This window comes from Coffea arabica, chromosome 2e, assembly GCF_036785885.1.
Source record: "Coffea arabica cultivar ET-39 chromosome 2e, Coffea Arabica ET-39 HiFi, whole genome shotgun sequence".
Classification (NCBI taxonomy): Eukaryota; Viridiplantae; Streptophyta; class Magnoliopsida; order Gentianales; family Rubiaceae; genus Coffea; species Coffea arabica.
The window spans coordinates 22,496,588-22,520,856 of record NC_092313.1 but is presented as its reverse complement, the minus strand read 5'-3'; the positions used below and the strand labels follow the sequence as shown (position 1 = coordinate 22,520,856).

The window sequence follows — 24,269 nt, the reverse complement described above, 5'->3', positions numbered from 1 at the left end:
TTCTCTAACAGCAGGCATTCAATCACCGATTTCCTTTGGATGAATTTTAATCTGCTATTAGGTTTTGTTTTTAGGTTGAAATGAATAGTTGGCAGTGGTGGGTTAATTTTTGTGCTTTTTAATAAATGTTAAGTTTTGCGCGGAGCCCCACACATTTCTGGTCAATAGCGAGGCAATCTATCATTTTTACCCTTTAAAAATTGGCATGTAACTCGGGCATGACTTGATCCAATCAAAATTTGCTCGAAAAGCCAAAAAGGACCAGGCGATCATTTTTATGTTGTTAAGAGCTAAAATTGATCATTTTCGTTTTCAGAGACTAGATTTTCACATCGACCGATATATGAGAGACAATTGATTCAATTATACCTTCTTTTTTCCATAGACCAACAATTGAATTTGAGGTAGTAGTGATTTGCTACATTGAGAAGGCAAAGAACAATGCACAAGTGCCCACGCTAATACATCAGATTATTCGCAGAACAAGTAGCAATAGAGCTAAAATAATAATAATAATAACATTTACAGTGCAAACGTATAAAACATATAGATGCCTTTCCCTAAAATGGTACAAATTTCATTTAGTTACAACAGGCCATGGCAACATCACAAGGCTTAATGCATGTTGTCAGGTATCCCACCAGAAACTACACTTTCATCGACAGGTTTAGGACCACCACAAGATCTCGAAACAGATTCAAAGAGTTTCTCAATCTCTGGTGCACATCTAGTGAAAGTACGGCTCCAGAAGTTGTACCTAGGATTCTGGATATGAAACAGAAAATGTTTGAAACAGTTGCAATGTGTAAAAGAACAAACATCTATTTATAAATAAGCAGAAAGGTCACCTTAATAAGCTCAATAAAAGTAATCAGCAAACCCCAAGGATGTGGCCTATTGACAATTAGGCGCTCCAACAATACCCTAGTGATTTGCTCCTGAATCATCTCCTACAGGCATGACAAATACGTAATAAAGCGTGAAGTTAAATCCCATTCAATTCCACACAAGTAATGGAAAGCATTGGAGCAAGTCTAGAACATATCGAAGAGAACAATTTAGATTTATAACTACAACTAAGGTATACCAAAGATAGGAGCTTGTCAAAAGAGAAGTGAAATAGAAGAACCCATGACGCACAACTCAGAATTGAACAGTTTTGGAACACAAGTGCTTTTCTAAAATAAGCCCAAAAAAGAGTATTGAATGAAAAGCATACTTGAACTATATAAAACAAGACATCAGTTAACATCCAAATTCTTTATGCGATCACACAAAAACCTTTTCCAGGTTTCGTACCACTAGAAAATGTTGGAGTATGACAAAACAGTAGAAGGCCTACATATGTCTAGCTTCTTTACATCTTTTCAGTCTAATATTTGTAGCTTTCTCATGTCTAATCAAAACTAAATGACACCAAATCAGCTCAACAAGGTCCCTACAGGCCCCCCACATTCCCAAGGTTAACATCAATGTCAATTCCTGATGGCAGCAAGTACCACACTATCCATTCAGCACAAAATTCCTAATACCACAAGTCAACAGAAAGCAGGAATACTTTACCTGGTTTGATTCTGCAAATAGGTAGAGCAAGATGAAAGAGAAGTAGTGTGTGTGGTTGTTTGGATAACGCAACTGGTTAGCAACCGCATTCAAGAAGAGATAACGTCCCTCAGTGTCTAGATCCATTATTAATGTCTGGAAGATATCCAGAGCAGCACCAACCAGATAAACAGCAAGTGGAACACTACTGGCCATTGACTGTGCATGAGGTGGGGTTCTTGCCTGCAGCTGCTGTATAGCCTGCAGCAGTGTTCGGCAACATTTCATTTGCAAACCACACAATACAGTAAACCAACAGACAGGTCTAAAAATGGCTCCTCATAACAAATAAAGCAGCAGGAATCAGACCAAAAAGTAGGAAATAACAGCCGCAAAAGGAGTGAATTTGAGCTTACCTGCATCCCAACATACAGCACAAGGGAATTGATGAGCGGTGCATTGTAACGAGTTCCAGCTCTGGCAGCATCATTTGGAGAAAGCAGAAGTTTCTGCTTTAAATCAGTGAGAAATGTAGACCCTTGTTGCCTTGTCTGCAGCATATACAAACATAAGAAAAAGCTAAAAACAGAACATAATAAAGAACTAAAAAGGAGACTGCAGCTAAAATAAAATTGTCACCTGTTTCTTATTAAACCTAATTTTCTGCACTTGGCCACTTTACACGTGCCAAAAATGAAGGAAAGTAATTTGAGGATTACCTTTAGGTATTCATCTACATCATTCTTCATCTGCTTTGCTTTAAGTGCAGCATCAACCTCCGATAGAATCCGTGGTGATTGACTAATCTCCGCCAGAAGATCAATCTTATATATGAAACAATCAAGTTAAAAAAAAAAAACACTTTCGTGTAAAAAGATTACAATAACTTCTTAAATCAAGTTAAAAACCTTTAAGTTTGGAGTTGAGGGATCAGGTAGCCTCATATTGCGAGGAAATGCACTCAGGATAATGTTTCGCATCTGTATGCAACTAGGAGGGATGACATCACAGAAGCTAAAGTGATAATCACATAGGAATTCGGGAAAATCATGAAGCAGCACCAGCAACACCCTTAGTGTCCCTTTATAGAGAAAATGGATCTAAAAATTGACAAAGGGTTGGTCAGTAATAAGAGAAGAATAGAAGAAAAAAACAATGAGTTGATGATGCAAACCGGTTCTCCAAGCTCAGCATTTCTCAAAAATGGCTCCATGAACTGAAACATGTCAACTAAGAGGCGCTGGATGTATGGCCACCCTTTCTGAGCGTTTCCGGCAAGTAATTTTGGCATGAAGCTTCTATGACTCACCAGCTCAAGCCACACAAAGCTGCAAATAAATTCACAAATTACCAAGGTAAGTACTTAAGTGTATATACCTGGTTAATCTAAGGGATAGAAGAAACTCGTTACTTGACCATACAGATTACCACAAGGTAGTAGGTTTCAAATTTTTCTAGATCTAGCGTGCTTTTGCAACGAGGCTAAACAAGCTTCATCATGAAATATTTGACAAAAATCACAACATTAGAAAAGGAGTAAAAACAGGACCACAAAATGCAGTCATATGTGAACCAGCCCAGAAAAGGATACGGGTGGATGGCATGTGGACTTTTGGATAGAAATAAGTCAGAACAGAAATTATAAAACAGTATCTGTAAATATAGAGGCTTCAAAAATTGGTACAGACCTGAACCCTGGAACTTTAAGGGGCTGGAGAGCATGGAAGGCATTTGCTAAAGCAGTCAATACCTGACAAAGACCAATCACAGATTAGCTCATGAAGAAGCTGCAGCCATCACATACATACCATATTTCAGTACCTGAAAGTTCGCGCCATCAAAAACAGGTTCCAGAGAACACAAATCCAAGATCCAGTTAATGAAGAGCCTAAAATATGGTCTTGGATTAAAGGATGTTTTCTTCTCCTCAGCATCCTTCTGAATGAACTTCACGGTCACCGCAAGAACCTGCCCAAATATTATTTGAAAGGCATACTCAGCTTCCAAAACCGATAATCAGAATTTGAGAAAACATTTAGGAGGGATACAAACCTTAGGAAGAAGAAATAATTTGCTAGATCCCTGGTCTACAGAACAAAACTACAAGTAATGGAAAGCCAAGAAAAAAAATTGTTAAGGCCAAATATTCAAGTATTTATTTTCAGATCCAAAGACATCCTATCAGATAATGTTGGATAAAATAACCTACCTTCAGAACTGAGTATACTAATTTGGCGTAGATATCAATAGCAAGGAATGATAAAGGTTGTGTTTGATGTGATTGGGAAGGACCAGATCCAATCACCTCAGAAGTTAGGCAATGTGAAACTGAAAGATCCTGACACATTAACGAAAGAATAGTGAAATTCATATTCAGGCAAAGGGGAAAAAATCTAAGAAAAAGAACAAAAATTTACTGTTAGGCGGCGGAAAAAGCGATCTGAGGTATCATCTCCTTTAAGTAGGCCATTGTGCTGTAATTGTAAAACATAATGTGCACAAGCTCCATCATTAGCCCCAGGAAGTTCACAAATTCGATACCACTCCGCAAATAGCATGGAAACCTACCAAGTCCAAAAGAACATGATAAAATATATTACTAACCCACATGCATAACAACAACTAAAATATATTCAACCAGACATCTAATGAATCCATGAGCTACTGAAATTAATATCCTCAAAACTGATTGCCTAGAACCTGATACCCACCCCCCCCCCCACCAAAAAAAAAGTAAAAAAGTAAATAAGAAGAAAGAAAGTTACTAAATAAAACATAATGTAAAGAAACTGAATAATGGAAATATATAGCAGAGGAAATGCAAAAACAGATGTATTTTCAAATGAATTATATTTGTTTAAAGATCTCAAGTTAACTCTCCGTTCACTGGGGCTAATAGTATCCAATATACCACCCTTAGTTACATTCTCTGCCACCATGATCGCTCTTGCACAACCCAACCTGATTATTGGTGTCCCACCAACCCACAAAAGAGGAGAAACAGTAAAGAAGGCATGGTGAGAAAGTAATAAATGAAGTTATACACTTCATTCTTGACTGCATAGACCAACAGCTAAAGCGATGAACTTCTGATAATGAGCAATTGTACTGTCTACAAGAGCTTGGGCTCCAAACCATCACAAATAAAAAATATCAGAAGCTTTAGTCAAAACATAAAGATTCTTAGTTGCTTATACAGCAAGCAACACAGCCTTCCTTATTTTTGGAATTATGTCAACTTGGCTAAAGAGAGCAGGCAACACAGTCTTCCTTGTTTTTGGAATTATGTCAACTTGGCTAAAAAAGTTGGAGAGGAGCCAGTATTTGTAAAGAACGATCTTATCATTGATTGAATCTCATTTATTTAATTGTATTCTAAGATGTCTGCGATCTATCAATCTAGACCGCAGGCACTGGCCATGAGAAAGGCATTTGAAAGAATCTTGGTTACTTGATATAAAGATGATGGAAGGCATCGCTTGCTGGATAATATAGTTAGCACTATACATCATCAATAGAGGAACATAATGCACTCAATCCTTGCTTCCTTGAATAGTCTCTGTGCAACTATATAGACAATGTCATCAAAAAACTTACCAAACACCACCACAACAATCACCACTACAATAATCCACTTCGGCAGAGAGGCTGGATGAACTAGCTCGGGGACCAATAACCAAAATAAAAAATTTGCGTCCTAATTTAATCGGACTGATAATCCAACAATTTGACGAAATCTCCACGTTCAACATCTTAGTCGCTATGATTAGTAAACAAGTCAACCGTTAAGAAAATTCCGTCTTCTTACCTCCAGATCCTCTGAGAAACCTAATACCAGGTCATGATTACACATACTTGGCATGGGACAAATGGTGATTAACGTGAAACAACCAACATAAGCTCGATTGATTGAGACTCAAAATGTAACTGGTCCACCAAAATATAAGCACTATACATGTTAAAGCCTCACGCCAATGACAAACAAACACCATACAAGCATTATATGTATTAATCTCAAAATCCAGAGCCAATCTCATAAATGTCCAGAAAGTCATCGAGTCACCCTCCCCCCAAATTTAAAATCCTAGGATAACTTCCCTCCTTCCCCCCGCCATCAGGTTCTTCAACCAAAGCAGCCATGATCATTCAGATACTTACAAAGCAAAGCACGAGTATAATAACTAAGTTTCACACATCCACTAATCCATAAAAGCTGTATAATAATCAAGTCATCCAAATGTAACAGTCTAGTAGAGGATTTTCCATCGAGTCATCATCAAATTGTAGGATAATAAATAATACATATAAATTAAAGAATAGCATGTACCTGCTCACGAAAGCCAGCAGGATCTGGTTCAACAGAATCTGCTCCTGCACCATACTCTTCCCTGCTTGCTGCAGAGAGCACTGCCCCCTGTTGAAGAGTTAAGCAAATATATAAACATTTGAAGAATAAGTAGCAAACAATGATGAGTGAAAGGACAATCTTCAGTAACCTTTTTGTCTTTGACCTGTCGGGTGGCATCATCCTTCCCAATAGCAATACCAGACAAAGCAGCTGTAGATGGATTCTTCACAATCTCAACAAGCTGCTGTAAAGACTCGGGAGATCCTGGTCTAGCAGCAAGCTGCATTATTACAGTATGTTAGTCTACCATATGGACTAATAGCATTATTTGAAAAAATAAGATGAGAAAAAGCATGCCTTAGCCAATGCATCAACCAGGTTATGCAGCTCTGATATGACTCTGGTATCACCAATAACCAAGGTTTGAATAAGAGAAATAGCAAATTCAGTAGCAGCCTCTGCATTCATACATCATAGTTAGTCATGTAACTTATTCCAAGAAAATATCTTAAAACAAGCTTTCATTGCACATACTATTCCTTCCACCATCAATGAGCTTGGCTATATGCACATTGTACTCAGCAAGGTTTAGTAGTTCACTTCGTATGAGACCAACTGTTATATCTTTGTTAAACTTGCGCTCCTCTTCAGAGTAAATCACCTGCAGAAGGATGAGAAATTGATTACCATGCTAGCCCAAGGAAATTTCTTGCCCTTCCTACTACCTTAAGGATTTTTTGTTGCTTATGGTTCATATAAGCACCTAAACTATGTACTACTACTGAAGAGAAGCACTTCGGACATACCCAACTAGTGAGCTCCTTAACAACAAGCTTGCTGACATCACGCATGGCAGCCAAGATAGCAAGATGAGCACTGACATGTGCCATATTTGATGCATTTTCATACAAAGCCTTGAAAGCCTAAAAATAAAATAGAAAAGCAGGCTTCAGATATGATTTCAGACATTGATAAAAAAAAAATTAAGGAAAATGCCACACCTTTTGAGCCACAGCCAATGCAGCTTCATCTCGACTTATACATCTTAAAATTATTGCTGGAACTTCAGCAATTACTCCCTTGAAAAAGAAAACAAAAAAGTACTTGAAGAAATATAGCATGTATTTTGGGAAGCAACATGATAGATTCATCCTCACAGTAAAGCAAGCAAAGAATGCAAGCATGCAGAAGCTAATATTGCCATCAGCAATTAATATCGATGTGAAACAAAAGAAAAATAGCAGAGGGTATCTTTTTAGCAGAATTTTGAATCCCCTACTAAGATGGGAAGAAATATACCTGAATCTCTGCTTCTTTGGCATCACCAGTCAACAGATTTTCAAGCTGACAATTTCAAGTAAATCATAGAAAAAAAATATGTTAAGAGTCAAACAAAAATAAAAAATGTTCTCTCTAGAAACTGCTAGCACAGATGTGCGCCAGTAAGATGAGGAACACCATTAGCTAAAAGTGTAGGAGGAGCAGGAGAAGAAAAAGAAGAGGAGGAAAAACACAAGGTAAATGAAGGCATATGCACGTATAATAGACTTGTTTCTGTGTATTATACTTGTTTTGCTTTTGTTTCACCACATGCCTTGAGGGAAAGACGATATAGTATGCGACAATCACAAACTATGCGCATGCTGAATATTCTAAGCTAGATTATACATCACATAAACCATGTACAAGCCTGAACGAAACCCTGACTTACATACGACAAGTTACTCTTACCTTTTCCTCACGAAGTAAACAAATCAGACAGGAAAATAAAAGGCGATTCAATACCTTCTCAGCAAAAACCTGATACTTATCCAGTGCATCACCAGTGGTAGATAATGGTTCTGGTACACTGCTTCCAGAGCGCTCTGAAGCTGAAGACTGATTGAGTTGCTGCATTGCTGTTCCTGGTTCCTGTAAGAAAGGAAGATGTCACATGATAGGTTGCAAATGTCTATTGTACACACAAACCACCACTAGCACACATGACCAAAAGAATTTGCTTACTTTCACAACAGATTCAACTGACTGTAGTTCAGTAGGCACTGAAGAAAATGATGCAACTACATTTTCACTTTCAACATTGCGTGGACTGACACTGTCAGCCAACCCAACATGAGCTGATGAAACACTGAAAGCAAGGAATAAACTCAGTATTAAAAAGAGGAAGGAAAAAAAAAAAGCAGCAGCCAGATAAGCACATCATTTGCTACAAAGCATAGACACAAACTAGAAGCACAGAAGCACTAACAAAGTAATTTACTACCTTTGAATCTGAGTCAAACTTGTATCCAGATCATCGGACGTAACATCCAAGGGCTGTGGAACAGAACCCATTCCTGAGCTTACTGCTCCAGAAGAGTAAACTCCAGCATTTAATTGCCCTGAAGCTTGCATGTATCCCCGCGAAACACTACTGCTTGTAGATGATACTAGAGGGCCAACAGGCAATGCATTTGAGCTCTGGGTAGATTGATTTTGCCAGGGTAAACGCACAAAATCCTGCAGGAAAAATGTGATATATTACAATCAAACAATGAAACCAAATTAATCTCCCTTCGGACACGATAAACTTACCTCATAAACTCGCTGCTGAGAATGGGACAGGCGGCCTGGTTTAGGACGAAGAGCTTCAGGCAAAACACCCATATGACCTTGCGTATAGAGGCTTGCATCAAAAAATGTTGGACCAACGCCCTCTCTATGCTTCCTTCTTATAGCTAGCTGCTGAGCTATTTCTCCATCAATGGTTTGTATTGCCTGCTTATGGCATCACACAAAGGAAAAAACAAGTGGAGAAAAGAAAAAGATCAGATAAGGCTGCTATAAAAGTAATCTAACTACAAAAGGTGGAAAAAGAAGAGTTTTGAGAGGTAAAGGTTGTGAAATTATCTAACTAATCTAGTCATAAAGGCAAAATCTATAAACACCGATAAACGCTCTAATAAAATTACATAGTAGGCATTGGGATATAGACTGGATCATTGAGCATTTATATTCTCAAGAAGTCGTCGTAACATTGGATAGACCATAAGTTGTAAATGCTGCAAGTATGCCCCCTTTTGGATGAACTGCTTCAGGTTTTACTAATGAAAGGCACACTACTCAAGAAACAGCAAGTGGGGGTGGGGAGAAGGACAGAACGCAGAGTGTAATACAGGGTTCAAAGAAAACATGCGGCTATGCTGATGCATGTTGAAATTCCACGATGTATGTTGGTTACGAATCACTTTCATAATGCAACTAAACCAAGCTTCACAAAGAGAGAAGAAATTCTGGTGGTTTCCAACAAACTGGCAACAGAGCTTATCAAATTCAACATCAGACAAATGTTTACAACCACTATCGCGGTGAGAGCTATAGCAAATCGAAAGCCAGCATATATGCAAGCTTCACCATCAACAAAAGACGAGAGATTAAGAATGAACTTACTCATAAGATACATTGGACTTAGTAGGATAAGCTCCAGAGGTCATACAAGGGTATGAGTAATCCACAACTTGAAAGGAAAATCAAAATACATGGGAACATGGCAGACAATGTATAAGATGGATTTTGAGAAGGAAGAGACAAGTCAGGAAATTATAACCAGTTCGTGAAATACATGAATTAAGAGCCAAGCAAGTCAAGACATAAGCCAAACAACATCCTCATTATCCAACCAGAAATCTCCACTGAAAAGAAATAATATGAAATTCAAAATTAACAAAGATATGCACATGAAGGGAAGCATGATGGCAAAGGGATTAGATGCAAAGTCAAGGTTAGTTCATACAACCCAGGATGGACAAAAAGGAAGCTTCCCAGCCCAAAGAATATAAAATCAATGCCAAAGCAGATATATCCAAAACCACAGATCCTAACCAATTAATAGAAAATTGATCTATCCTGACCTTCTCTGTGGCAGCTTGTTCAATCAGTGCACAACCCAGGTCAAGATTGTCATTGGTCACAAGTAAAACAGCTTGTTCAAGGAGTTCACTTGCAATATTCAGGCCCTGCAGTGAATTCCTGAGCTGACTTGATATTGAGGCTCGCAAGGGTTCCTAGCAGCAAGTATCAACGTGAGAAACAGAAAGTAAGTCAATGTCAAAGTACAGCCAAGGGCATTGGTCTCAAAACAAGATTGAGTCAAAACACTAAAAAAGATTTTCCATGTTTACCTTGCAAGTAACATGAGCTAAACTTCCTGCTAAACTTGCAACCATAAGATGTGCTGCATTACGTATGCGTGTCTCATCTGTCTCCATAGCATAGTCCTGGAATCCCAAATTATATAAAAACATAAAACCTCCTCCCATTACAACATTAAGAGTACAACTGAGCAACATAAAGCAACTGCCACAAAAACCTTTAAAACAAGTTCTTTAGTTGTTTGAGTTGCAATAGAAACACTTCGTTGTTTAATGTTGGAAACTATCTCCTTGATAGCTCTATCCATCGCTATTGGAAGTACACTGCAGCAAATAAAAAGTTTAGTCTTTATAAAATCATCCATGTACTAGCAATTACACCAGTTGGCTCAGAATGTAGCTTCAAACCTCTGAAAGTGCAAGTGCAAGCCTAATGTATGAAGCTTTGAATTGACAATCACTTGTTGCTCAATGTTAGATGCTGGTGCAGCAAGCTGCTGACAACAACCAAGCCCATTAAATCAATATTTGCAAAAGCACTATGAAGGAAAAACTCAGTTTAATGTTTGCAAACCTGATTGACAGAGAATGGTGACTGCCCCTGTAGAAGACTTTGTGCAGAAGGAAGCTGATCAGATAATCCTAGAGCAGCTAGCTTCTCATCTTCTGCCAATGCCCCAGATGAAAGATGCATAGGGGCAGGGCCACCATACTAAAACAAGCACAAATTAGTTGATACAGTTACATCACAAGTCCATATCCTCATTCAATCAGGATAGTACAGAAGTAAGACAAACCTGAGATAATACGCGTGAGTGTCCGCCTGGATGTGCTGGACCAGTAACCTCAAGAGGCAGCTCAACTTGATTTATTGCAGGTATCATGCTAGATTTGACTTCACCCATCTGTTGTTGGGAAGATCCGACATCCTTGTTGGAAAAATCAGGGTTTCCTTCAACTTCTCTGACCTTATCCTTAAGGAGAGAAGTAGGAGTTACGTCTTTCATATCCACACCAAGGTTCTTGAACAACACCTAAAAGTCCGAACGGATCAGAGATATGGTAATGAAGTTTGAAACATATTAACACGAGGAGAGCCAGCTACATGAAAAAGACGTGCACAGACAGATACCTCAATGTCAAACTTTAGGTTCATCTTCAAATTTGGCATAGCATAAATCTCTACAAGCAATCCAAGAATACCCATGGTCCATGGGTTAGGGGGTCGATATGCTATGCTACCTTGGCTTGGTTCCAGAACCTGCATCAAATAATAAATTTGACAAAAAAAAAAGATAAAGAGTAACCAAAGCATCAACAACCGAATAACCATAACCTTGGAGGTGAAGGGAATGACTGCAATCATCAATCCTTTCTCATATGCCTGCAGATGAAATAGAATAGATTGCACATATCAGTATCAAAAACATATTTGACCTATATTGTAAAAATTTGACCTATATACAGAGGGAGGAGCCCAGAATAATTAAAATTCAAAAACAGATATAGCCACAGAACAATAACCTCTATAATCAAGGATTTGGGATCAATCTCCCGTGCCCTCAATACTTGATTCCTGCCAATGGTGATCTTTCCAAGCCAGCTCCCAAGATTTTTTAGCAACGAACGCTCTTCCGAACTTGATTTTATAAGCTCTGATCCCAAAAGAACCTGAACAATATTGTACATGCCGCTCAATATATCCACCCAAAACATTTATCTCCACTCAAAAAAAGGCAAAAACAATAAAGCAGCACAAAAACCTTGCAATTCTCATAGGTCGCTTGCACAATCTCTTTGGTTAATTGCTTTGAATTCACTTTCTCCAGAAACTTCAAGTACAAGTCATGAAAATTTGGCTCAATGCTCGCCCTACACATATTGAAAAGGAAGAATAAAATGACCAACTGTGAGGGCAAAATTGAAAAAGCAAATAATCCATCAAGATTAATAAACGACACAAGGTATAAAAGCAGAGGTAAATAAGGCATTTCACTATATTCACAAAAAATATACACCACAACAAAATTGATTAGAAATTTCTAACCTTTTCATCACCATATACTGAGCAAACCAGGGATAGTATTGATCTTTTAATATCTCAGTAAATTCTTTCGCTTTAGCTTCAACATTTGCAGCAGATAGATTATTGATAATAAATGATATTTTATCCTGAATCTCTGATGCTGGAGCCTGCAAAACAGATAAAATATGAAAAATAGCAGTCATTAGAAGACGCAATTGGAAACTTAAAGTCATATAGACAATCTACACCAGAAATGGAATAGAGATGCTTCCTCAGGACCAGTGGTAACAACATTTTCTTATTCCTGCTCCTAAAAAAATTTTGTAAGGAAATGTGCTTCATTCCTTTGAATAATGTTGGGGGAGAAGGAGAGGGAAGTCACACTACCTCTACAACCAAGATTGCACCATAAGCCTAACTATTGAAGCAAAATAGAAAATTCACGGAAAACCATTGAACAAATTCCATATAAAACCAAAAACCTGATGATCTAAAGTTGACATATCCTTAAATTATGTGTCAATAATCATAACCAAGAAAGCAGTTTACAACACTGTGTATTAGTTGCAAAGGCAAATTTCTTTGTGATAGATGCATCCATAATCATATCCTGATGTACTTTATTTAATCTATCTGCTAAGAAAAACTGAGGTTCCACCACCATGCATCACCGAAGAAGTTACTCCTGGACAACATTACTTGGTTTAGAAAATACCTCTATAGGAGTTTCTCTTCTCTCTGCAGCAGCAACAAGTGTTTCAATATTTAAAGCAGAGCCAAACCCTGTAAATCAAGCTAACAGTCAAAAAACAACACGGTACATATAAATAAGATACAAAATATATACAAACATGCACGCATAGAGAACAAAATAAAAGTGCACATATGCAGGGATCGTTGAAAGTACTTGCTGAGGTAATGGCACGTGATGCACGAACAAAACCAGGAGATGAAGTGTGTGCAGCCAAGGCACTAACTGCATTTTGTGACTGCAGGAATAAATTGCAGTAAGATAATGTGAAATAAGAGACGAAGAAGTTTCTGTGTCATCCATGATATGTACTACATAAAGCAAACCTTCTGAATGCCAGAAGTATCACTTGCTAGGGGACCAGCAGCTTGGCTTGCAGAGGATAAAGCAGGTTTTAAGAAATTGGGCAGGCTTCCAGAGGTTTTCCGCTCATCTAATTGATTTTGCTGCCTCTGTGGGAGCTGGATTGCAGAAGAAACTTGCAGGCCTTGTTGTGAATGACTAGATCCAACCAAGGGAAATGATGAGCTTGACATCTGAAAAGAAAAGCCATAAACATTAACTTCATAAACCAATTATGAAGAAAATCCTAGAAAGCCATAAACTTCAACTTCATAAACCAATTATGAAGAAAATCCTATGGAACTCAGAAGTCTACGTAGCTGCTAAGAGATTTGGATGATCAAAATGACAGTTTCCTCATCCCTTGAGGCAGTCTAAAATCAAACTATTACATATTTCTAGCAGAAAATTTAGATTAAAAAGTTTGCATTCATGACCAACTTCAAGATATATGAATGAAATAATAAGTGAAACTTTCCAAGTCTAATATCAGGCAGGAAAATCTGATGAACCGAAGATTGTGCTCAGCAAAATATGTTGCCAGGTCTTAGTCAAATGTTCATTCATTAATTCGCCAGCAGTTAAATATTTCTTTCCTTCACTATTTGCAGCCTGGTGGCGCCACGTACCATTTGAAAGTCATAAAAGCTCAAGTACATCTACCACACTAACCCACCAACTACCGACACGCTTCTTCCTCCTTATGTAGGATTCAACCAATTCTGGGCCCATGACTTCGTCATGAACAACAGAAAATATGAGACATGTAAGCCATGGAATTTCGTGGAAGCATTAAAATGAATTTCCAGCATAGCAGACCAGTAACAGTGTTCATCTAGATATGCCAGCATTTCTTTCCACCACATTGGAAAGAGGGATAAAATGCCAACTAAAGGAAGCAGAGGTACACCAACAGACTAGAATTCATGAAATGAAACAATTCAGTTGTATCTATTTAGCTTCAAAACAAAAGTTAACAATTCCAAGTCTAATTCTAAGAGATTTAGAATCACTCAGATATATTTATTATAGAAGGGAGTTCTAACAATCGATGTGCATTTAATACGAGCTGGTACATTGTGAAAACCGTGAATTATGTTCTCCCCTTGCACGACATAAGAAACTGAATTATGCTAGGATGAGATGTTCCACGTCATCATCTACCAATTTACAACTAGAAAGAAGACAAACCATAAAATAAACATTAAAGAATAAAACCCTCCCTGAACCGGAAAAGGAAAAGCTTATTGCCTGTGGTTAAACAAAAATCTTAAAAATGCAATATAATCCAAAACTGACAAATAGACCACCAACAGATCCAGTAATAGCAGTGTCAAAGCATCTAATTGTTTGAGGGTGTAAGTCAACTTGCTACTTCTAAACCATAAACTATTTTACTACCAAAAATTATAGGATATTAACAGAAAATCTAATGCGACAACTAATCAGCCAAATGCATGTCAAAACTAAGAAAACAACATTTACATCACATCAATCACAAACAAACCAACAAGCATGATGTATAGTAATACCATAATATTTCAAGCTGTCAAAACTGCGTGATGCAAAATTCACATCTACAGCATGCGCAGGTCGTGTATTATCTACTCATTTAAGCTTAAAGTAGTAAAAGCATGAAACCCTAAATGAAACAAACATGAGAAGATTGACAAAGATCATTACTTCCATGTTAGGGGAAGATGCCTGAATAGCACCATGTTGATCACCAGCAGCACCATGAAGTGCATCAGATTCTGAATGTGCGGCAGAGATTCGGGCAAGCGCCCTCTCAATAAAAGCAACAAGTTCTGAATGATTAGCACGTAGATGAGATATTTGTAAGATATGATTGCAGTACTGTGGCCACTCAATCAGGCGATCCACAAACTGTTCCAGAGCCTTAGTCCCAAAGGCAAACATCTGCATGCACATGGAGACACTGTTAGTAAGCATGGCAGAGATAATAATGGTCTTCTATATTGCAAGACAAAAGAGGAGAACACACTTTCGAATCTGCAGGTTTGCGCAATGCATCCAAAACAGCCCGCAAAGCAATACCAAGCGTGAGATGCGTCACCAATTGATGCTTGATAAGAGATCCTGCAAAACACAATAAATATATTTAACAGAACTAATCATTGCAACAGAAATCAACACAGAGACAGCAAAGAACTGTGATTAATTTCTTCCAAATAGACAAAATAGAAGACTATGGCAAGCCATAGCAGTAAATGAGGCTTAAGTGCTAGGATTGTGCGGACCAATACTTCAGGCCACTAATTAATGGTTAATGAGCAAACACCTTGTCAGTGGGGAAAGGGATAATATTCACCAGTACATTATCATACTACAAGAAACAAGAGAAAATCTTTAGGCATATCCTTATGCTCAGTTAAGAGGGTGTAAATATTTCATGTATCCATATGCTCAGTAGGATATTAGCCAAAGAAGCAAAAATAGTAGAATAGGTAATCGAAAAAATGCTTCCCAAACCCCACATCTCTTTCAATGACCTAGTCCCATCTCATAATGGACTGCAAGCTCTACAAGCAGCCTCTTCATCCTCACTAAAATTTATATAGATCGTTTGATTCACTCGTTGAAACCCTCCTCAATAAAATCAGTAAATCTTCCCCGTTATTTTCACCATACACCTGCTCTCCACCTGTGCCCTCGGACACTTTTTTGGCATCTAAGTCATATTCCAAGATAGCTTGACAAACTACAGATAACTCCAGGCAGCACCTCAATAAATGTGACAACACTTCCTCTCACCATCTTCATAGCAATTCTAAGCAAGCACATAGATATGCCATATACATCCAAACTAAGACAGAGTGAACAATGAGAACTATCTATATAATGGCATGTGTGAAATGGCAAAGTTACATGGGTAAACTACTGGTTCCCCATACCACCAACATGAACATCGTGCCTAATATTTTCCAAAAAAGAATATAATCTCCACACAAACTGCCACTTTCAAAGCATATAACCAAGCTCCTACCACAACTGGAAATAGTTCAGCCAACAGAAAGCGACATCTCAGAGGGAAAAAAATGCAACCAATTGCAAAGAGTAAAAGAAAAAAAAATCAAGCTTGGCAGAGAATCAAAGATAAGATAATGCCACAGCTTGAGTACTAACCAATTTGTAATCATCTACAAAACTTTCTACTAACAATGAGGAAAAATCAGAGAGAAAACCAATGATATCAAGCACAAGAGAGAACACCCGTAACCTAAGAGACACCAAAATACAATAAACTCTCACCAAAAAGAACTGCAGCAATCTTGAGCTGCCTTTCAGGATACTTGGAGAAAAACTTGTACTCCTCAAATAAATTAGCGATCATGCACTCGAAAATTGATTGTTCCCTGTCAGTCAACAAAAATCCCACTGATCAGAATCATTATTCAATTCAAACAAAAGGTACATATACAGTCAGAGACAACAAACACTGTTCATATAATGTCACCATTTATGATTGGAACCCCTGAGAATTCTACAACATTTCAAATTCAAATTTTTTGACGTCGTTTTTACAAAAGCACTATCAAAGACATTGCGTTTGTGCTCCAAAATGATAATGGCAGCATATGTGCAACCTAATGTTAATAGGATGTGAAAAGGCACCTCCAGAAGAAATACCAAATTTATTTTATTGAGATAAGACCACAAATTGTCACAAAATACCAAAATGATAACCAAAAATCAAACATCATATTGTTGTAAGAATCAAATCCCATCTTCATTTGGCAGATCAACATGCGAACCAACACAAAAATAAATAAATAAATAACAGTTCAACATCCTAAAAAAAACTCCAGAAAGGAGAGATGACCTTTTCTCTGGAGATTCTTTGAAACGAGCAAGCATTTGAATCATTGCATCAATGGTCAGTTGACCAGAAAACATTTGCTGGAAATAAGAGTTTGCTTCAGATTCAATGTCAGCAGGAAAACCATCAGTTGATGACGGATCAGCATTGCTACCGTTTTTCTGTCTAGAATTGGCATGCATATATAACTCATGCAATTTCTCCAATTCTTCAGGCAAGTGGCCTGAGGTTAACTGGTCTGTATGCGATTGAAGGACCTGCAAGCAAAATTTCAAGGTAATGCACCATGATGAAGATGGCATTATAACTAAATCATCTTAAAATCTAAATAAAACCTTTAAGAAGGTAGAAGAAGTCTCTGAACAAATATTCCACATGGCACCAGAAGGTTGGAAGTGGTTAGCAGAAACTTCCTGAGCAGCAAGCTGAACCTCCTTTAGAAATCTTATGCACTCCTGAAATCAAAAACAAGAATTTCAATTCCAAACATGTATAAGTACTACAAATGCTCAAAACTGCAGAATCACACAGTGAATTTGACACATCAGTAATTTGCTTCGCAGGCATAATGAGGTCACCTCATAGAAAGCATCCTTGTATGTCATTAAGTTCGCGGTCAACCACTTCTCTAGGTCAATAGGTTCCTTTCTAGAAGCAACCGCAGCAAGTCTAATAGCAAAAGAAGAAGGAATCATATCCAGCACCGGAGATAGAATCTGGGAAACAAAACAGACATGTTGAGATATTTAGAAGGGAAAACAACAAAGTTAGTTTTTAACATCATATCCAAACGAATCATACTGAATGGGAAAGGAAGGAAGAATTTAATTGCACATTCAGTTTTGGAACAAATTGAACACAATTATACATGTCTGCTCAAAACACACCCCACGAATGAGGAAACTGGATTTGATACATCAATGTCATTGAAGTCAAAGTCATATGCTTGTAACAACTTGAAACCAAAAATTACTTAACAGGTTTCATGGGCCAATGCATTGAATTAACAACAGAATTTTTTTTCCAAACTGGATGAAATAGAGGAAGCAAGATGATACCAAATCAAGAATTTTGCAAATTGCAATATCATAACAAGAAAAACAACCAAACCATCAGATCTTTCAAATAAATGAAACGAGAGAGAATTAGAAGCTAAGTTTGATATCTATCAGTTTAAGATGCAACCATGCTTATGTTTAAAAATAAAATAAAATAAAATAAAAACAGCCCAACAGTAAAGCAAAACTTCCAGGACCACTTGAACATCTTATCTTAGCTTAAGTTGCTCCTAGCCAAGTTCTAATACCACATCTCACACAAAACAAGCCACTAATTTCTCATCCAATTGCAGCAAATTGGGTAGTCTGCTCAATAAAATTGACTGGAGACAAAATCCAACCTTCAGCTCCAGGCAGGCATCCAAAACCCTATTTACATTCTCCTGGTCAGCATTAAGAGCATCTGCAAATCCCCGCAACAGCATGCTAGGGTTGACATGCCACAAATGAAGAAGCATACTATTCCCTGCTGAATTCTTGAGTATCACGGAGAACACAGCTGAAGACACTTCATTCTGGATGAGATTATATGCAGTCTGCAATTTGAGATAAAAAGATTAGAAAATTAATGTAATAACAAGGGAAAAAGATCAATTCATGTAATTAGAACAAGCAAGGCAACTACATTAACATGAGCCATCCCAAGGAGCAAGATTTCTGGATACTGCTTTAGAGGTTGCTCAAGAATGGATCGCACAGTACTTGCATGACCCCTCTCAGCCAGCTGGCACAGAACCTCCAAAAGATCAAGGCATAACCACGCATGATTTGCATGTCCAAGTTGAAACTTGTGGCCATTCACAGCATCTAGATAAGCCTGCCAAAATAGCATATAAGCTATTAAGATCAAGAACAAGGGGAAAATCTATTTAACAAAAATTAAAATCAATAAAAAGCACCATACCAACTGCCTGCCAGAATGTGCAAAAGTAAACACTTCAGGAGGTACTGCAACAGCATACTTAAGAAAAGAGAGCTGGCCCTCAGTATTCATCCAAACAGAGCCACAAACAGCATGAAGAGGAAAGGGATCCTACAAAGTCAGTTTCGAAGTTCAGCATCTACAGGTACAAGGTATCAATAATATTTGATCTTCCAGAAATTACTCCATAATCCTCCTATTCTGAGGCCATATAATGGCAGATATTCTTATCAAAAAACCTACCTGGCATGCACGATGATAAACAGACATGAAAAATGAAAAAGCAGCCTCACTAGGGACATAAAATCCCTCATGATCCAGGTTTTCAATAACAGCTGTCCAGTTAATTTCAGGAGCCTGAAGACAATAAAACATAAAACATACACAAGTGAACATTCAGTTGCACATGTATACAGATAAACACAGAGAGCTTGACAGTGAAGACGCACAAGCTCCTTGATTGAATCTACGAGGACATCGGGATTCCAAGAGTTCAAAGTAGGCATATCAGATGAACTGCTGCTACCAAGGGCTGAACGGAACGTTGAGAAAACATTTTGATTGTCCTCAAGGCCAGTATAGGTACGGGAAATTGTACCAAGCATCCTAGCAACAGTGATCTCAGTAAGTGGTGAGAAAAGAGACAACATCTCTTTGCATTCTGAAACGCTAAATGTGCAACCATATCCCAATTCCTTCAATATATCAGCCATACACATTTCCTTCTCCATTTCAGCTAGGACAGCATCAAAATCATCCTCATCATTTTGATTGGAAAAATTCAAGTTCCTACAAACAAGACAATAACAGATCAAAAAATTGATGACTTTGTAAACATCCTCAAGATACTCAGCAAAGAAATAATAAAAGAGCCAACCATCAACATAGAATACCTGAAGAAGTTAGCCTCACGAAGTTCGTCTGAAAAGAGTGGAGCTAAGATGAACTGTGTGCCCTCCTTCAATTGTACGAGAGATAACATCCGCATAAATGCATCTACATGCTTTGAAAGGCCTTCAGACCGATGAAGGAACATCAGAATCTGCTGAATTTGCTCCACAGAGTCAACAGGCATTTGATCGGCACATAATTCTGCAATCTGAGCCATGCAGAAGTTTTTTCCTGCAAAGTAAAACAAATATATAGAACAATAACAGGTGAGCATTATTAGCAACAGTTGCACGTCTCTAATAGTCAATTTACTTAATTTTAACCAACAACATTATACTGAATAACTTTGTTCGACGCCTTCACAAGTGAAGGCATATGGGAGGAAAACGAGCCTTACCATACAATCTAATGTCAAGGTTCTCTGAATCTGACAGAGCAAGACCAACTGCAATCCTCTCAGATGCTGAGAGGTGCAAAGCATTACAAAGACTTTCCAGAAATTCTTCATTGATTGTATTCTTTACAGATTGAAAGAACACTGTGCTGAAATTGGGCTTATCCAGGATATATCTAAACACTGAACCAAACACTGGTTCAAATTGCACATTCTTAAAATCTTTCCCATGAATATTTAGATGATCCAAGCAAGTCTGAAGTAACAATATGCTTCCTTCAACTCCATATGCAGTGAACTGTCACAAAAACATTAGAATTAGTTGAGTGAATGATTAATCTTGTTGGTCAAAGTATTCTTTTCCCAAACTCCTCATATAAATCAAACTCCTCCTGAGATTCATAATTGCCAGAGCCTAAACACAGATTACTACAATTCTAATCTACATTACAGGATTCTATTTACAAACCATTAACAAGAGTCTCAAATATCAAATGCATTCAAATGACAGACAAGTCGCATTAAAAAACCACCCACATTAACATTGTACTCTGCACAAGTACAATTCAGATACACCTCTTAAAAGAACAGGCTTAATGGAGTATAGTCCTCCATGAACTCCAACTTAATTGAGAATCCTCTTAACAATTACATTGATTGTTCCTCACAATGCAAAAGCAGCATCAAAAGAGCTGTGATAACTTACAACTTTGAAATGCAGTTCAAAGCAAAGCCAGTAAAATGTGCAGGGTAGATATTTTTCTATATGTTGTAAGCATTTAACCACTCCACTGGCAACTTAACATCCTTTGTGTCAAACTCTTGCATATCCACAAAATGAGCACAAATATCTAAGAGTTGAAGCTAGATATGATTATCGACTAGCTTTTGGCTTAAATGCTAGATTTGGTCAACAACTGGTTTTAGGGTTCAAACACAAACCACTGCTGTCCTTCATCCTAAAAGAAAATCTTTAAAAACAAATGGAAATGTAAGTACTTCATCCTAAAAGAAAATCATTAAAAACAAATGGAAATGCAAAGGCAGAACCTCAAATGCAAGTAAATTTTTTGGATAAATTATACTTTCAAAACAGTCACCAGGAGCCAACAGCCATAGGAAAAAATTCATGAGCACAGCAAAGTTGGAAGAATCATGAAGAAGGCCTTATCAAGGAAGAAATGATGACACATTTGAGCAAGATCAGCACACAAAATGAAAAGATATAAGCAAGACAATAAAGGTTGAACCATCCCATCAATTATATACTAACAATTCCTAATGTACACCCGAAAGATCAAGTATTGATCCAATCAGCTTTGATCTACAGTCCCATCTCACAGTTGCATGTACCCAGGGCAAGATCGTCCTCTTGCCCTCCCATCTCTTCTTTTTATCCTCCTCCTCCTCCTTGTTTGTTTCTGTTCTTAATTTATGTCGCTTTTCTTTTATCTCTACCAACAAACTAACCCGCACCAATCCAGTGCTAGCTATAACCCCTGCATGCTTCTCTCACTCTATCCTCTCACCTCCTCATGCTCTCCTGCATGTGGCTCAAATAGCTTTTCTTTGTACTACTTATTTAAGCTTTTTTCTGCCACACCATGATCAAAATGGGTTGGTTTATTTTCAGTTAAAAACCTTTATTAATCAAAATGGGTTGGCTTGATTGAATGAATTTTCACTTCAGCACAAATGCTGACACTTGATCATAATCACTTATTCAATGAGGCAAGCCAGGCCATACCCCATGACAGCTAAGCCCTAAGCAATCCTTCACCTAGAAAACAATGGTTTGAACAACCCATCATGAACAGTTCCTGAGCAGCAACAGTTCTATTTCAACAAATTGAAAAGCGGTTAACAGTATTGACAAAAATGTCAACTTCGGAGACTTGAAACCTAAAGAGAAACTTCAAAATTGTCACTCAAGAACACTTATGAATTATACTTAAATGGAATGCCGGTCCATGGCCCAAAGCATGGGCCCACTCCAGCGTCATAGTGGAAACAACCAACTGTCTACAGACTATATGCCCTTCAACTTTTGGGCGTCTTAATCATTAAGCAACAGAAAAATTGGACAGTACAGCGAAATCTAATAGTAGTGATAAGAGTATTCAATCATCAAGACAAATGTTCAATCCTTGTTTACTGAGGTCATACCCGCAACAAACAGAAACTCTCCATTTTCCAAGGACATCTAAAGTTGCATTTCACAGCTTAAGATTTTTTATTAAGAAGTGGAAAAGGGGGGGAAAAACTCTGATGATCTGCCAAATAATTAGTATTCTAGCAAAACTAAGCTCTAGCATAGGCACCACAATAATGGAGTTTTACAAGTGAAATTAGCACATCCTGACATTTAAGTACCATTTTCCATTTTACCAATGACGTAACACAGCTTAGCATGAACTTTGATAAGGTGAACATGTTCTTGTTTTATTTGTGATAATGCCTATCATAATAAAGAAAAATGGAAAGTAAACATTTCAGAGAAAGGTATGACATGAATGGCAGAGACAAATACTAGTGCACTGGAAACGATACAGGAAATTGACTCAATAATAATAATCAACATTAGGCGTGATCTACTAGCTGCATTTCACTTCTTTATCATCTTATCAAGTCATTGACTCAATAATAATAATCAACATTAGGCGTGATCTAGTAGCTGCATTTTACTTCTTTATCATCTTATCAAGTCATTCGCTACATTTCAATAAGTGAGCTGCAGCACATTAGAGGTGCCAAGAATACTAAAATACTAACATAACAACCTTTCATAGCTTCATTTTACCATAAACTCAACAAAAATTGGCCCTTTACTTCCATAATTAACTCCACCCACAAAGTCCAAACGTCACATAGGGTAATAGTACACTCAGAAATACAAAATACAGAAACTTCATCAGAACTCCTGTGCTCTTCCCCCAACTCCCTTTGACAGCATCAATTTTCTAGAGAAAAAGCCACATCATTTAACCCAATTTCCATACCAGCTTCACGATCATAGCAAATTGATATAGAGCTCGAATATATTGCAAATCACAAAAACCAAATTGTTCAAACGACATAAAGATTCAAGAAAAGTCGACTAGTTCAAGAAACTATGCACAGGGAAATCACCAATAGACATTATTAATCCATGTCAAAATACAGGGGTATGGTCGAGTAATTAAACCTGACAGAGTTCTTGGAGGACGGCATCGGAGTTGGAGGCGTTCAAGCTCTGCAGCAGATACCGAATCTGAGTAGACGCGGTCAAAGCAAACGGGATCATCGCGCAGAAGAGCTAGGTGAGCACCACTAGGGTTTTTACCGACTGAGAGTATCGAGAAGACGAAGAGGACAAATGGGCGAAATGCAAAACAGACAGAGGTACTCGGTGGAGAAAATTGGGAGAGTCAGAAAAATAAGATATGAAAGCCGACTGTGGCAAATTCTAGACTAACGTGACCAGGTCGGTATTTATATTGGTCGACTGAGGCCTTCTGCAATAGCGTGCCCAGGCACTTAATTACTAACTGGTCCAAAAAGTAAGAGCAACACTAGTTTTTTTTTTTTTTTTTGTAGAAAACGGGATATATATATATAATAAATAAGTTTAAACGTTTACAAGACGGGGACTACTTAAGAGCAACACCAGCTAAGTTACCCGACAAGGGAGAATTATCCCAAAAAAAAAAAAGATGTTTATCCCAAAACGAAAAAAAGAGTTATGAAGGGAGAATTTCTTTTTCATAGTGCTAAGGGCAGATCATCACACATCAGTGTAGATGCAATTTAGACAATGTATAATGTTTTGTGTGAATCAAATTTTTACAAAAATTTCATTTTTGTTCTTATACGAAAGAAACTCCTATAACATCCGCTCCAATGATCTCTTAATATTCTTTCAATGAATGATGACTATTGTATTCGCGGTGATTACAATAGTTAAAAGTGATTATATTGATGAATATGTAGTTAGGTATTTAAAGTAAAAATTGCCAATAGGTGGTTATTGGCATAGTGTTCTACA

The 24,269-nt window shown here is 37.6% G+C and overlaps 1 protein-coding gene across 2 annotated transcripts; it reads right to left on the bottom strand.

The window, feature by feature from the left end:
* Nucleotides 1-471: 471 nt before the first annotated feature.
* Nucleotides 472-23,684, bottom strand: LOC140036898 (uncharacterized). 2 transcript variants are annotated; one of them, XM_072079989.1, is made up of 51 exons: nucleotides 23,430-23,684; nucleotides 20,249-20,543; nucleotides 19,854-20,082; nucleotides 19,410-19,749; nucleotides 19,204-19,317; nucleotides 18,943-19,071; nucleotides 18,664-18,855; nucleotides 18,380-18,574; nucleotides 17,559-17,696; nucleotides 17,316-17,435; nucleotides 16,984-17,237; nucleotides 16,413-16,516; nucleotides 15,145-15,239; nucleotides 14,823-15,059; nucleotides 13,124-13,333; nucleotides 12,954-13,035; nucleotides 12,762-12,829; nucleotides 12,068-12,213; nucleotides 11,784-11,892; nucleotides 11,545-11,691; nucleotides 11,357-11,404; nucleotides 11,153-11,281; nucleotides 10,818-11,054; nucleotides 10,595-10,732; nucleotides 10,429-10,514; nucleotides 10,239-10,344; nucleotides 10,051-10,146; nucleotides 9,781-9,933; nucleotides 8,465-8,647; nucleotides 8,154-8,389; nucleotides 7,895-8,018; nucleotides 7,676-7,801; nucleotides 7,190-7,234; nucleotides 6,892-6,969; nucleotides 6,697-6,813; nucleotides 6,425-6,551; nucleotides 6,248-6,348; nucleotides 6,039-6,170; nucleotides 5,870-5,956; nucleotides 3,960-4,106; nucleotides 3,752-3,880; nucleotides 3,595-3,642; nucleotides 3,364-3,510; nucleotides 3,231-3,292; nucleotides 2,717-2,870; nucleotides 2,451-2,642; nucleotides 2,262-2,366; nucleotides 1,959-2,093; nucleotides 1,564-1,803; nucleotides 849-950; nucleotides 472-765 (listed from the first exon to the last, which is right to left on the bottom strand). In XM_072079989.1, the coding sequence occupies exons 1-51, from the start codon at nucleotides 23,526-23,528 to the stop codon at nucleotides 616-618; spliced, it is 7,263 nt and encodes a 2,420-aa protein (XP_071936090.1). In that variant the 5' UTR covers nucleotides 23,529-23,684; the 3' UTR covers nucleotides 472-615. The 2 variants fall into 2 exon arrangements, with proteins under 2 accessions (XP_071936090.1, XP_071936089.1); XM_072079988.1 differs by having other exon boundaries at nucleotides 10,429-10,517; nucleotides 23,430-23,674.
* Nucleotides 23,685-24,269: the final 585 nt, after the last annotated feature.

Bases quoted from the DNA above. Each gene is read 5' to 3' on its own strand.
- LOC140036898 (XM_072079988.1), bottom strand. From the start codon at position 23,528: ATGATCCCGTTTGCTTTGACCGCGTCTACTCAGATTCGGTATCTGCTG. The intron at 4,107-5,869 runs GTACATGCTATT...TGGACTTGGTAG, and splicing joins CTGCTGGCTTTCGTGAGCAG to GTTTCCATGCTATTTGCGGA. The intron at 2,871-3,230 runs GTCTGTACCAAT...ATTTATTTGCAG, and splicing joins CTTAAAGTTCCAGGGTTCAG to CTTTGTGTGGCTTGAGCTGG.